This window comes from Macaca fascicularis, chromosome 4 (assembly GCF_037993035.2).
Source record: "Macaca fascicularis isolate 582-1 chromosome 4, T2T-MFA8v1.1".
NCBI lineage: Eukaryota > Metazoa > Chordata > Mammalia > Primates > Cercopithecidae > Macaca > Macaca fascicularis.
The window spans coordinates 4,075,852-4,090,612 of NC_088378.1; the positions used below are offsets into that span (position 1 = coordinate 4,075,852).

The 14,761-nt window shown below is 45.5% G+C and overlaps 1 protein-coding gene across 9 annotated transcripts in view; it reads right to left on the bottom strand.

Moving 5' to 3' along the window:
- Positions 1-10,392, bottom strand: part of CEP43 (centrosomal protein 43) — a 44,552-nt gene extending 34,160 nt beyond the window's left edge. For all 9 annotated transcript variants that reach the window (XR_012434390.1, XR_012434389.1, XR_012434388.1 and 6 more), the window contains exons 1-5: positions 10,262-10,392; positions 9,658-9,711; positions 4,872-4,926; positions 4,311-4,399; positions 3,730-3,867 (exon numbers count right to left, since the gene is read on the bottom strand). Coding sequence is in view for 4 of the 9 variants with exons in the window: in XM_074038993.1 (XP_073895094.1) it covers positions 3,730-3,867; positions 4,311-4,399; positions 4,872-4,926; positions 9,658-9,711; positions 10,262-10,363 (438 nt within the window). In the remaining 5 variants the exon portion in view is untranslated. The remainder of the gene's footprint in view (positions 1-3,729; positions 3,868-4,310; positions 4,400-4,871; positions 4,927-9,657; positions 9,712-10,261) is intronic.
- Between the last annotated feature and the right edge of the window lie 4,369 nt (positions 10,393-14,761).

The following is a 14,761-nucleotide window of genomic DNA, read 5'->3' on the forward strand; positions in this document are numbered from 1 at the left end:
TACGGCTGGGGAGCATCCAATAAAATCAAACCAAAGTCACATTAAAGCGGGTGGGGCACAGCAACCTAATTCTTGAGGTGGTTTAAATGCAGTTGTGGTAAAAAATCAGTAATTTAGTTCAGTGAACTTAACCTATAGCTAGTTTTCTATAGCCAAAGTCAAAAGCTAATAAAAGCTCTAATTTTTTATTTCATTATAAATGACAGGTTTTCTTCCAAAGTAATAGAAAACACTAATAAATAATGAAGAGCCAAAACATACATCTTTGAGGTCTCTATTTTAAATATTTTATCTATTTGTTTATATACATACACACAAACTACTAAAATTAAATACCCAGATATTAGGAAGGGAAAACTAGCAAAAAATGGAGATGAGATGCCCAACTTAGTGGTTCAGCAACTTGGGGGAGTAAAACAACTACCTTTTGAGGATACAGAATTCCTATCCTGGGTCTATTTGACAGAATCACAGCTACAAAAAAGTCAAGGCAAACTTGAGGGGAGGCCTCAAATCCACAAGTCAGAATGGAGTACTGAAGAACAGCGATTCTGTGTCCATTTTCACATCACACCCACTACACAGGAATGCTACTGGGTGTCATTTTCAGGTACACATCTTATCCAGCAGAGAAGAGAAAGCCCTCCAGCAATTACTCTTTCTTCCACAGCCTGTTACCAAAGCTACTGGATGCAAGGTGGAGAGTGAATCCTTCCTGACAGAGTAACTGAATCTAGAGCACATGTGAAAGTCGGCTCCTTGGGATGAAACCAAGGAGTCACAGGAATAGAATCAATGAAAACAGAGAAGTGAGCAGGAAGAACTAGAAGAGGGTTATTTGCAGGGAGTAAGGTGGGATTTGTTTTTGTCTTTATGTTTTTACTTTTTTAGAGGTAAAGAGAAGAAAGTAAGTTTTTCCACACAGGATTCGAATGTACTATTGGGTTATCCAGGGAGGTATGTTTTGTGAAGAGCTGGAAATTCTAGTTTGGAGCTAGGATAAAGGACTGAGCTGGACTTAGGCAGACTACACTGAACTTAAACAGTCATCCATACAATAACAAGAAACAGTAATACTAATACAGTCATCCCTCAGTATCCACAGGGGATTGGTTGTAGGACTCCACTGTGGACACCAAAATCCAAGGATGCTCAAGTCCCTTATGTGAAATGACATATTTGCATATAATTTATGTACTTCAAATCATGTCTAAATAACTTATATCTAATACAATGTAAATGCTATAAAAATAGTTTTATACTAGATTTGCATTCTTTTGTTGTATTGTATCCAAACATTTTTCTTTGAGATGGAGTCTCGCTCTGTCGCCAGGCTGGAATGCAGTGGCACAACCTCGGCTCACTGCAACCTCCACCTCCTGGGTTCAAGCAATTCTGCCTCAGCCTCCCAAGTAGCTGGGACTACAGGCGCACAACATCGTGCCCAGCTAATTTTTCTATTTTTAGTAGAGACGGGGTCTCACCATGTTGGCCAGGATGGGTCTCCATCTCTTGACATCATAATTCGCCCGCCTTGGCCTCCCAAAGTGCTGGGATTACAGGCATGAGCCACCGCGCTCAGCCAATCCGAATATTTTCAATTCGCAGTTAATTGAATCCACTGATGCCTACTATAATGACACACAGAGTCCTCCGTGCCAAGCACTGTGCTCAAAGCTTCACACATCTTGCTTCCTCAGACCCCCTCCAGACCTGTAGGCACGATACTTCTGTGATCTCCGTGTTGCAGATAAGGAACCTGGGCACACGGAGGCTGAGTGACTGCAGGCTCACACAGCTAGAATGTAGCAAAGCTGGGGTTTCACCCAAGTAACCTGGTTCCAGAGTCCATGCTAGTGGTATGTTAAGGAAGAAAGATCAATCTAGACACAAAAATGTGCATAAACACCACTGCAATGAGGTGAGCCAAAGCACAACTACTAAACAGAAAAGAAAATGAAAGGCCAGTTAGAAAGAGAAGAGAGTCCTTCAGGGGCACAGAAGCCAAGTGGGGAGAGGCAACAGAGGTCATCAAGACCTACAGATTGCTGGCCCCAGGAGACTGGGTTCTTTAGTTTGTTTTTGATTGCCTAGTCCCAGCACAGTATCTATCAAATAAGCACACAATAAAAGCTTGCTGAATATTGATAAATGAAGGAATGAAATTATATGCACAAGCTGAAGTGACAACTTGTGCTCTGAGCAAGCCGCCTCACTCCCAGCCAGCCCGGGATCTGGCTATGCTCTCCTGCTCCCACACTTGGCTGGCACTGTTCCAACTTCTCGGAACACCCTTCCCAATCCTCGCCCCACAACTGACATCCTACTCTCACTTTAAAATTGACTTCAATAAAATTTTGGCATGTGACAATGCTTCCTCCTCTAAACTATTCATAATATGTTTGCAAATAATGTGTTAAATGACAATTCCTCCATAATCTTAAACTGTTATTTAAATGTTAACTTCCTCATTTGAGCACATTTTATGTTAAATAGCTTTGCGCTCTTCAGAGACATAGAAGTTTCTTATATTTTATCTTATGGTACCCACGAAGTCTATTTACCATGCCTTATATATATTAGTACTCAGGCAAGCTTTATCAATTTTCAAAAATTCTAATAGAAAGTATCCTCTGAGATTCACCAAAGAAAATAAGTAGGAAACCTATATAGCCCTCCACATTCTTACCTATAAATTGGACTAAAAGATCACATTTAATCAAATATCTGTAACAGTTACAGATGTTACCTATATCTATAAAACAGAGTATCTTTATGTAAAATTAATGTATGAAAATAAAAATTAGATCATTAATCTCATTAGCACAATTTCTAAAAAAAAGGTTGAGTATGAAAAGTACTACTAATCAAAAAAGTATAAGTTTGAACTGTTTCTAAACAGTTTAAAGCAAAATCAACAGCTTAGTTTTAAGCTTAAAGAGGCCTTTAAGTCCAAAAATTTATTAACTATCCTATAAATCAGCCCTTTTATATTTAACTAAGATGTTTTAATAAAAATAACAGCAAGTTGAGTGCTTCTGTTGGCTTATGCAGAGAAGTCTCAGAACACTGAGGTAGGGCCTGGTAGAGCCCACTTCATACACAGTATGAAATGAATGGAGGATCAAGCGAGGCAACGAGGAGTTGGGATTTGTTCCAGACAGTTTAGCTCATGACCCAACACTCCTGAGGATCAAAAACCAGAACAGATGTGCCACAGAATCAAGAGTCAGCACATTCCTAATTTTCATTAAAATTTGCATTGATACAATCTGAATGCATTTCATTTCGTTTTTAAGGAATATCTTCCAGTATGAAAACCTTAATTTAGGCCGGGCGTGGTGGCTCAAGCCTGTAATCCCAGCACTTTGGGAGGCCGAGACGGGTGGATCACAAGGTCAGGAGATAGAGACCATCCTGGCTAACATGGGGAAACCCCGTCTCTACTGAAAAATACAAAAAACTAGCCGGGCGAGGTGGTGGGCGCCTGTAGTCCCAGCTACTCGGGAGGCTGAGGCAGGAGAATGGCATAAACCCGGGAGGCGGAGCTTGCAGTGAGCTGAGATCCGGCCACTGCACTCCAGCCTGGGCGGCAGAGCGGGACTCTGTCTCAAAAAAAAAAAAAAAAAAGAAAGAAAACCTTAATTTACTATATATGCACTAATCTGCATCGCTAAACTAAGAAGCCAATAATTAAAATAGAAAAAGATAACACAGAATTCTACTTACTTCCCCAGTGGTTGGCCCTTTTTCTTTCTGTTGACAGCGCCTGATCACTTCTAATAATAAGGGTCCACCCACAGTACCTTCTGCTTCAATTATACCTAAATCTCGAGCTAAATTCTCTCGACCTTCGAGACCTTGCAGCTAGAAAAGATGCAAGTGCACAAAAAAATAGCAGAAGTTATTTTAAGAGTAAAGAAAATATTTTCAGAGTTTAAAAACATCTTTAAACTCAGAGACCGTCTTACTAATGAATGAAATGTCTATTTTAAAAAATTATGCCTATTTCTTTTACAGAGCCTCTACTTTCAAAGTTTTCATTAACAGGTGCAATCTAACATCGTATCAAAATTAACCCTACAGTAACACTTTTATTAGCAAGCTTTCAAGTAACACAAAGCAGCAACACTTGTGCCAGCTATCTGAAAGCTCATATGGCTTTTAAGAAAAACAGATAATCAACTACCAAAAATAATCTAAATGTAAAAAACTATCAGTTGTCAAATTCTATTAACTTTCAGCTTAATATTAACTCATTTGTATCAAAGAAGGTTTCAAAGGATAGATGTAAAAATCATTATTCTTACTGTGCTAGTTTCAGGTTGAAAAACAGCCAAAGTAAAGTCAAGGTTAAAAAACTGAAGAAATTCTGCAACAAGACTAGCCACTAAACGACCTATAAAGATCAAGAAAAAGGTAAGTAAGCAAACCTTTAAAAACCGAATTTTTTAAATTAACATTATGAAATAGATACACTAAATTAAGGAAGAAAGGTTTCTGAATTTTTTAAGTTACAAATTTCGTCTTTGAATAACATGATTAAGTAATGAAAATCTCAATCTCCTAATTTTTTCACTGGGATCATCAGTCTGTAACTAACTGTAAGACAGTCATCTCATAGATTTCAGTGTTTCGCTTTTTAATAGCTAATATTGGCTTTTTGTAGTAAAACTGGCTTTAAGCAACATCCCAAGTATGAAAATATGTAATAGCAACACAATTGTTGTACAATGAAATATTATTTTAAAATGAAGACCTATAAGAATTGCAGACTTAAAAAAACTCCCTGAAATTCCTGATTTCTCCCAAATGGTATCAAGATTCAAAAATTCAGAGATAGATAAACAAGAACAAGCTGAACATCTTACCGTCTTTGGTATTTAAAAACTTTTTCAGGCTCTCATTGACTAAAGGAGTTTTGTTCTGTTAAAAAAAAAAAAAAAAAGGTTAAGTGTCCTGTGTTTACCCTAAAAACAAATACAAAATATAAAGTTTAAAGTTTTCATCGATAAAATTATGGTATTACAAAATCCATTCTATAACTGTTAATTACTACAGGACTTACTTTGTGCTATTTAGTAATTTCTCAAAGTTAATATAACAAAACCATATATGATTTGTATTTATTTTTAATTTTAAATATTTTATAAACTTTTGAAAATATTTTCAAATACCTGTGTGAAATAAAATTAAATGTCAACAACTGTTTATTATTTCAAATATATGAAGTTTGATATTTTGTCATCTCAGGTATCTACCATTTATAGCATACTTATTATGAACAGGAATTTAATTATACACTTGTAATTCCCAGTTTATCCATGAAATGTGAGATGATCTTATGTGGCCCATAGGCCAACGTATTTTTGTAATTATACATTTGAATAAGTATGGAAAAAATACTTCTAGACCATCAAGCCTCTTGAGTGTTGCTGAGAACAGGCTACAACAGGTGGCACATGGTAAGCTTCCTTAAGACCACATTAATTGCTGCTACAGTGGCAGCCTCATACACTGCTGATGGGAATACAAAATGGCATAATGAGTTTGGACAGCAATTTGGTTGTGTTTCTTAAAAGTCACAAATATTCCTAGCATGTGACCTAGTCACTTCACCCCTACTTATTTTCTCAAGAGAAATCACAGATCCAAGCAAAGACTTGTACATGACTGTTCACAGAAGCCTTACTTGTAATACTCAAAAACTGGAAACAGCCTAAATGTCTGTCAACAGGTAATCGCTAAACTGTCGTATCTATACAATGTATTAATGAAATGATTTATGAATACATACTACAATATGAATGAATTTCAAATGCATTATGTTGAAGAAACCAGACCAAAACAAAGAGCATATACTACATGATTCCATTTATATAATTCTTAAAAAGGTTTGGGGTGGAGGAGAGGGTTACAAAAGGGGCACAAGGAAAACTTTTGAAGGTCATGGATATGTGCAGTACCTTGATTGTGGTGATCATTTCACAGCTGCATAAATTAACTATTAAAAAAATCAAACTGTACATATTAAATACTTTAACTTTATTGTAGGTCAATTATACCTCAATAAAGTTGTTAAAATAAAAGACAAGGAGAGGCGAGATCATAAAGGTAGTTGGTAGGCTGGTTTAGGGAATTCTAAGATATTAAGTCAACTGAAATATTTAAAGAGAATGGAGGGACAAGATCAGATGTGTACTATAAACAGCCAGTCTAGGAGCAATGTGGAAAAATGACTTCAAGGAGATGGTGAGGGACACCACAGAAAGGGAGGCTGGCACATAGGAAGGGGATAAAGCAATCTGGAAAAGAAAAAACAAGCACAAAGGAGGCAGCAGAGCACTCCCTTGGGGACACTTCAGATATACACCTGACACACACAGAGGCAGGTGATGACTGAGCAGGAAGTAAGAAGAGCAAGGCTTAAGAAACGCTTAGATTTCTTGCCAGATAAATGATGGTCCCATTAAGGGCATAATATAGTGGGCAGTTTAACATACAGGTCTGAAGCTCAGGAGAGAAATATGCATGAAAGTTACATGGCTGGAGTTACTGGATGAATAAGGTCAGTCTGTGAGAGAGTACAGAATGACAACTGTGGATGAGTCTCAGTCAGGTGTACAGGAAAAAGATCATGCTAAACAAACCAAGGAGTGGTCAAAAAAAGAAAAACAGAACAGAAAAAGGTCTCAAAGGTCAAAGACGTTTTCAAGAAGGAGGAATCAAGAATGTCAATCACAGGCCTAGCGTGGTGGCTTACACCTATAATCCCAGCACTTTCGGAGTTTGAGGTGGGAGGAATGCTTGAACCAGGAGTTCGAGACCAGCCTGGGTAAAAGGAGAGACCCCATCTATACGAAAAAAAATTTTTTTAAAAACTAGCTGGGAGTGATGGTGCATGCTTGTAGTTCCAGTGACTTGGAAAGCTGAGGCAGGAGGCTGAGGTTTCAGTGAGCCATGATCGTGCCACTGCACTCCGGTCTGGGTGACAGGGTGAGACTTTGTCTCAAAAAAAGAAAAAAAAAAAATGTCAAATGTCACAATCATCAACTAGGATAGGTAGGAACTAAAATATGCTCACAATTAGGAGACTCCTCTTGACTGCAACAAAAGAAATTACTTAGGGTGGTAGTGGTAGATTTAAGATTTTAAGGGGGCCGGGCGCGGTGGCTCAAGCCTGTAATCCCAGCACTTTGGGAGGCCGAGACGGGCGGATCACGAGGTCAGGAGATCGAGACCATCCTGGCTAGCCCGGTGAAACCCCGTCTCTAGTAAAAAATACAAAAAAAAAATAGCCGGGCGAGGTGGCGGGTGCCTGTAGTCCCAGCTACTCGGGAGGCTGAGGCAGGAGAATGGCGTAAACCCGGGAGGCGGAGCTTGCAGTGAGCCGAGATCCGGCCACTGCACTCCAGTCTCGGCGACAGAGCAAGACTCCGTCTCAAAAAAAAAAAAAAAAAAAAAAAAAAAAAGATTTTAAGGGATTGGCCGGGCGCAGTGGCTCACTCCTGTAATCCCAGCACTTTGGGAGGCTGAGGTGGGTGGATCACAAGGTCAGGAGTTCAAGACCAGCCTGGCCAAGATGGTGAAACCCCATCTCTACTAAAAATACCAAAAAAGGCCGGGCGCGGTGGCTCAAGCCTGTAATCCCAGCACTTTGGGAGGCCGAGACGGGCGGATCACGAGGTCAGGAGATCGAGACCATCCTGGGTAACACAGTGAAACCCCGTCTCTACTAAAAATACAAAAACTTAGCCGGGCGAGGTGGCAGGCGCCTGTAGTCCCAGCTACTCGGGAGGCTGAGGCAGGAGAATGGCGTGAACCCGGGAGGCGGAGCTTGCAGTGAGCTGAGATCCGGCCACTGCACTCCAGCCTGGGTGACAGAGCGAGACTCCGTCTCAAAAAAAAAAAAAAAAAAAAACCAAAAAAATTAGCCAGACACGATAGCAAGTGCCTGTAATCCCAGCTACTAGGGAGGCTGAGGCAGGAGAATCACTTGAACCCCACCCAGGGGGCAGAAGTTCCAGTGAGCCAAGATTGCGCCACTGCACTCCAGCCTGGGAGACTGAGTGAGACTCTGTTTCAAAAAAAAAAAAAAAGATTTTAAGGGACTAAGGGCAGCCCAGGATATAATAAATGGAATAAGCATGAACATTCTTTTAAAATGCGGTTGTGCACGCCTGTAGTCCCAGCTACTCCAGAGGCTGAGGTGGAAAAATCAAGCCCAGGGAGCTGAGGCTGCAGTGAGCTATGACTGCACCACTGCACTCCCGCCTAGGCAAAGGAGTAAGACCTTGTCTCAAAAAAACCAAAGCAAAGCAAACCAAACCAGGTTGTGAAGGAAAACAACCACAGTGGTATTAAAAGCAGAATGTAAGTAAAGGAAAACAGTTTACTCCTAATAGTTATTTAAACATGTTTTCATGCTCAAAAGAAGCGCCACCAGAAAAGGATGGGGTCAAAGACACAGTAAATAATTAAAGACTTGAAAGTATACAGAAGACAGAATGATTATTCTTAGACAGGACAGAGCCTCTTCTAAAGCAGGAAGGAAAGAGGTACAGATAAATATAGACACGGGTAAACATTTTCACAGGTGAGCAATAGATTGAGGGATAGGAGAGGAGGACATAGAGTTAGGATCTAATGGCTTCTACCTTCCCTGTGGAGGAAGCGACAAGACCAAGTGTTCAGAGAGAAGGAAGCAGGGGTGACACAGAAGGCTACTGCACAGGTAGGGTGAAGAAGAGAGCTGCTGGGTCTGCTCAGGACCTAACCAGGTTGGTACCTGCCAATTTGCAACATCAGCAATCCACATGGTTGACTGACTCCTCTCCAGGAGCACATATGTGTAAAATGGGAAGAGAGTTAGTTTGCTGGGTTAAATGATCATTGAGATGTCTTCCAGACCCCCAATGACTGTAAGGCAAGGTAATTAGGGGTCCAGACCCATAGGGTCCAGAACAAAACGCCACCAAGAGAAGACTGACGCCTGCACAGACATGGAAAGGGCAAATAACTGAAGATTTTGATGAAATTAGAGATTAGGTATACAGGTCTAACGAAGTGAGAGGGCAGGAGACTGATATGTCATAAAGCAAGAGTTTAAGACTTTGATGATGGTTCTATTCTTGTTGACAAATTCCAGAATATTTACTCAGGATGGTTGGTGGGACTCAGAAAAAGTTAAATTACCCACGTAAACATAGAGAAGTGGTTGCACTTTTAAAATAATCACTGTCTTTTTCATTGTCAAAATAATTGAGTGGTCAGATAATTTTGGGAAAAGTTGCATACTACATACCCCGTTTTCATAGGAATTAATAACATATCAGCTTATTAAAAGATCTGAGTGAACCTGCACTTAACACATTGACAATGGAACCATTTCTTCAAGAAACTCCTATGAACTTTTGTTTCAGATTTAGCATTGGTATCAGAGTTACTGCGGTACCTTAACTTTAAGATTACCCCCAAATTCAAAAACTATACGAAAAAAGAATAGTTTTGGCTCTCTCTCAATAGTAAGATAATCCTTAACAGTTCAAAATTATCCCTAGCTATACATTACTATAAACTATTTTTAAGACGGTTTTTAATGAACGAGAAATTAAGTATTAACGAACACAGCCATGTTAAAATCAGGAAACTTCATACCTCTACTTTTTCTTGCTCCTCTAGGGCTAAAAACACAGCTGCTCGGAGTTCAGCCTTAAAAAAAAAGTTAAGAAACAAGAAATTACCATTTCAAGACAATTTTCACAACAAGCTCACATTTAGCCAGCAACAAACACAAGCAAGGCAACGAGCTGGGCGGGCAGGTGCAAAGGCCAGAAACGCCTTCCGAAACGTTCTCAGTCACACAAGCTCTGTGACCCCCAGGCTTTGGCTGGACGCGCTGCTTTCCCGCCGCGGATCATGCCCAAGTCTGAGGAAGAGACGCTGGGGCCGCGCTCCAGGGCCGAGGTGCGGGCCGCCCGTGTGGCCCCCAGGCCCCACGGTCCCGCCCCCACGGAACGCAGCAGGGGACGGACCAGGCGCCCCCAGTCCGCGGTGCCCTCCGGGACCACACGAACGAACAAACGAGCCGACCTCCTCTGTGGGGCTGGCAGGACGGAGGCCCTGCCGGGGCGCGCCCCCAATGCCCCCCGGCACCGGTCCCTCGCCAGGGAGGCGGCCTCCTTGCCGCGACCGTTGTGACGACCGCTGTCCACACAGGCCCTGCAGATCCGCCAGACCCGGCCCCAGCCTCCGGCCTCACCTTGATGCGGTTCAGGACCCCGCTGTTCTCCAGCGTCTGCACCAGCAGGTCCCGCAGCTCCGTGTCCTCCTCCGCCACCACTGCGGCCGCCGTCGCCGCCATCTTGCTTCTCCAAGACAACCGCCCAAGCCACGCTAACGGCCAACGGCTGCAGCACGGTCCGCTCGGCGCGCGCGCTGCGCAGCCGACGCAGCCAAGGCCCCGCCCCGACGCCCAGCGCGCTATCCCCGCCCCCTGGCGACGGGAGGCGGGGCATGGAGACCTCGGGGTTGACGCTGGGCACCCGGCCTTGCTGAGCGCCGGACCACTGAACCGCGAAACGCAGGGTGGGCGCTGGGGGCGGGGCTTCGGGGCGCGGGTGGGCACGCAAGGGGCGGGGCGTCGAGGCGTGGGGGGCGGGGCTCGGCGGGGCCTTCAGCAGCGAACCCGTTGGCCGCCGTCGCCTGAGGCGCGAGCTTTGAACCCGGCGAGAGGTGAGGAGGAGGCGCCCTCGCGCGTGGAGAGCCGACTCCGCCTGGACTCCGCCGCCCACGGCCGCATCCCCAAGCCGCACAGGATCGCCGGAGTCATGTTATTGACGTAATTAAAGCATACTAGCCTAGAGCTGGGCGGACTGCGGAAAGGAGGCCCCGAGACCGAACCTGCGGCCCCTGCAGCCCCGCGGGCGTCGGGGAAGGGACTCCCGAGAGGTCGCGAGGGGCGGAAGGCCCTGCGGGCTGTCACCCAGAAATAATGTCCTGAGGCCCCCTAGCCAGGCGAACGGACACTGCTCGGCCAGGGTCTCCGAGGCTAACCGGAAAGGCGCTAGGCCCTGGTGCAGGGGCAGGACGGCCCCAGGAAGAGCCGAGGGCCGAGGAGGGCGTTGGGTGGGCTCCGCGCTGCCCGAGCTGGGGCAGCGATCTCCACTCCCTCCTGCCTCGCGGCCCTCCGCCGACCGCCGGGCGCCCGCGGAGAGTCCTGGACCTCTTCTGGGCCCTGGAAGCCCCGTCCCGCCGGAGACTACGCGCTCTCCGGGTGTCCATCCCGCCGCCTGGGCTGCCCCGCGCCCCTCGCCTTGGCAAAACCAGCTCCCCGGACCGAGTCCTGCCTTGGAGAGTGCGGGTGCGCAAGGTCAGCCGAGCTGTCGGTCCTGGGGTTTCGGGGTGCGCCACTGTATGGCGGCGTAAGCCGAGAAGTGCCCGAGGCCGGGCTCCAGCAATTGAGAGGCTGATCTGGCCACGGTGAAGGACGCTCCTGGAGGAAGGAAACGGGAATCAGAAACGGGCCGCGCCTCTCCCGAGGATGGCGTCGAGGGCTTCAGCGCCTCAGGGTGGGCGGGAGGGGAAGGCAGTGTGACCCGCGTGGCCGACGGAAAGGAGCAGCGGGAGCCGTCGCCTTACTGAAGCTACGGGAAGACAGCCGGCCTCACTGCGATGCGCAACCCTCACCCTGAAGCCCTCGGCTCAGGCGCCAAAGGAAAGGCTCCTTCGGGCAGGACTCAGCTTTCAGCTTAGGTTTTTTTCCTTTGGCTAAGTCTATTGCGGTGCCGAGTTGTATTTTCCTTTCACAGAGGTGTGTCCAAGAACCATTCTTGGGAGACGCCTGCCGGCCGCTTTGGGATAGGGCCTGTCTGCCCATACTGGCTTCCAAACGCCTCTGTGTGTTCCTGTATGTGGGTGTGCACAGACCACAGGATGTCCACACTGGCTTCCAAATGCGTCTCTGTGTTCCTGTCTGTGGGTGTGTATGCACGTGTCACGTGTACACACAGATCACAGGGCGTCCACACTGGCTTCCAAAAGTGTCTCCGTGTGCCTGTCTGTGGGTGTGCACGCACGTGTCACATGTGTACGCACAGATCACAGGGTGTCCACCCTGGCTTCCAAATGTGTCTCTGTGTTCCTGTCTGTGGGTGTGCACGCACGTGTCACATGTGTATGCACAGATCACAGGGCATCCACACTGGCTTCCAAGTGTGTCTCTGCGTTCCTGTCTGTGGGTGTGCATGCACGTGTCACGTGTGTACACACAGATTACAGGGCATCCACACTAGCTTCCAAATGTATCTCCGTGTTCTTGTCAGTGGGTGTGTATGCATGTCTCACGTGTGTGGGCACAGATCACAGGGCGTCCGCACTGCCTTCCAAAAGTGTCTCCGTGTTCCTGTCTGTGGGTGTGCATGCATGTGTCACACGTGTACGGGCATTCACAGTGGCTTCCAAATGTGTCTCTCTTCCTGTCCATGGGTGTGCATATATGTGTCATATGTGTACGCACAGATCACAGGGTGTCCACGCTGGCTTCCAAATGTGTTTCCATATTCCTGTCTGTAGGTGTGCACACATGTCACGTGTACACACAGATCATGGGGTGTCCACACTGGCTTCCAAACATGTCTCTGTGTTCCTGTCTTAGGTGTGTATGCCCGTGTCACATGTACACACAGATTACATGGCGTCCACACTGGCTTCCAAATGCATCTATGTGTTCTTATCAGTGGTTTTGCATGCATGTGTCATGTGTACACACAGATCACAGGGCATCCACACTGCCTTCCAAATGTGTCTCTGTGTTCCTGTGTATGGATGTGCATTCACGTGTCACGTGTGCACACAGATCACAGGGCACCCACACTGCCTTCCAAATGGGTCTCCATGTTCTTGTCAGTGGGTGTGCACGCACGTGTCACGTGTGTATGCACAGATTACAGGGCGTCCACACTGGCTTCCAAATGCGTCTCCATGTTTTTGTTAGTGAATGTGTACACATGTCACATAGGTACACACAGATCACGGGACATCCACACTGGCTTCCAAATGTGTCTGTGTGCCTGTCTGTGGGCGTGCATGCACATGTCATGTGTATGCACAGATCACGGGGCATCCTCACTGGCTTCCAAACGTGTCTCTGTGTTCCTCTATGTGGGTGTGTATGCACGTGTCTCATGTGTACACACAGATGACAAGGCATCCACAATGACTTCCAAATTCATCTCTGCGTTTCTGTCTGTAGGTGTGTACGCCCGTGTCACATGTGTACACACAGCTCACAGGGCACACACACTGTCTTCCAAATGGGTCTCTGTGTTCTTGTCAGTGGGTGTGCATGCATGTGTCACGTGTGTGCACACAGATTACAGGGCGTCCACACTGGCTTCCAAACACCTCTGTGTTCTTGTCAGTGGGTGTGTATGCATCTGTCACATGTGTATGCACAGATCATGGGTTGTCCACGCTGGCTTCCAAATGTGTTTCTGTGTTCCTGTCTGTGGGTGTGCACACATGTGTCACGTGTATGCACAGATCACAGGGTGTCCACATTGGCTTCCAAATGTGTCTCTGTGTTCCTGTATGTGGGTGTGTATGCACATGTCTTATGTGTACACACAGATGACAGGTCATCCACAGTGACTGCCAAATGCATCTCTGCGTTTCTGTCTGTGGGTGTGTATGCCATGTCACATGTGTACACACAGATCACAGGGCATCCACACTGGCTTTCAAATGTGTCTCTCTGTTCTTGTCAGTGGGTGTGGATGCACGTGTCACATGTGTACACACAGATCACAGGGCACCTGCACTGGCTTCCAAATGCATCTCTGTGTTCTTGTCAGTGGGTGTGCACGCACGTGTCACGTGCATACACACAGATTACAGGGCATCCACACTGGCTTCCAAACACATCTCTGTGTTCTTGTCAGTGGGTGTGTATGACTGTGTCATGTATATGCACAGATCACAGGGCATCCACATTGGCTTCCAAATGTGTCTCTGTGTTCCTGTATGTGGGTGTGTGTGCATGTGTCACATGTGTATGCACAGATCACAGGGATTCCACACTGGCTTCCAAACACATCTCTGTGTTTCTGTCTGTGGGTGTGTATGCAGGTATCAAATGTGTACGCGCAGATCACAGGGCGTCCACACTGGCTTCCAAACACTTCTCTGTGTTCCTGTATGTGCATGTGTATGCACGTGTCACATGTACACACAGATCACAGGGCATCCACACTGGCTTCCAAACACGTCTCTGTGTTTCCGTCTGTGGGTATGTACACATGTATCGCATGTGGAAGAGGTAGGAAGAGGCTAGAAGAGGTAAGGGTCGTGAAGGTGCAGTGCACTGTTGTACTGTTTGCGCTTTGTGTGTGTTTGGTTAGTTTTGCAAGAATATGTTGGTAAAGGAGAGAGAACCCCAAACAACTGATGAGCAGTGCTACTGAAACTCAAATATACACAGGAATGACAAGGAAATATCTATGAAAAAAAAAGCAGATTCTGGAACTCCAACCCCCTGAGATTGTCACTTATGGGGTCTGCAGGAAGTTTCAGGAATCCGCATTTTCTTCTAATAAACGTGATCTACAGGTTATAATTTGAGATACAAATAGAATATATACAGAAAAAATTTGAAGTTTCCTGCCTAGCCCAATTCTTCTCACTGGTAGTGTCTGTTAAATTGGAAAGATATCTCTTTCCAGACATATTAATACCTTTTATACAGTTGACTTGAACAACATTA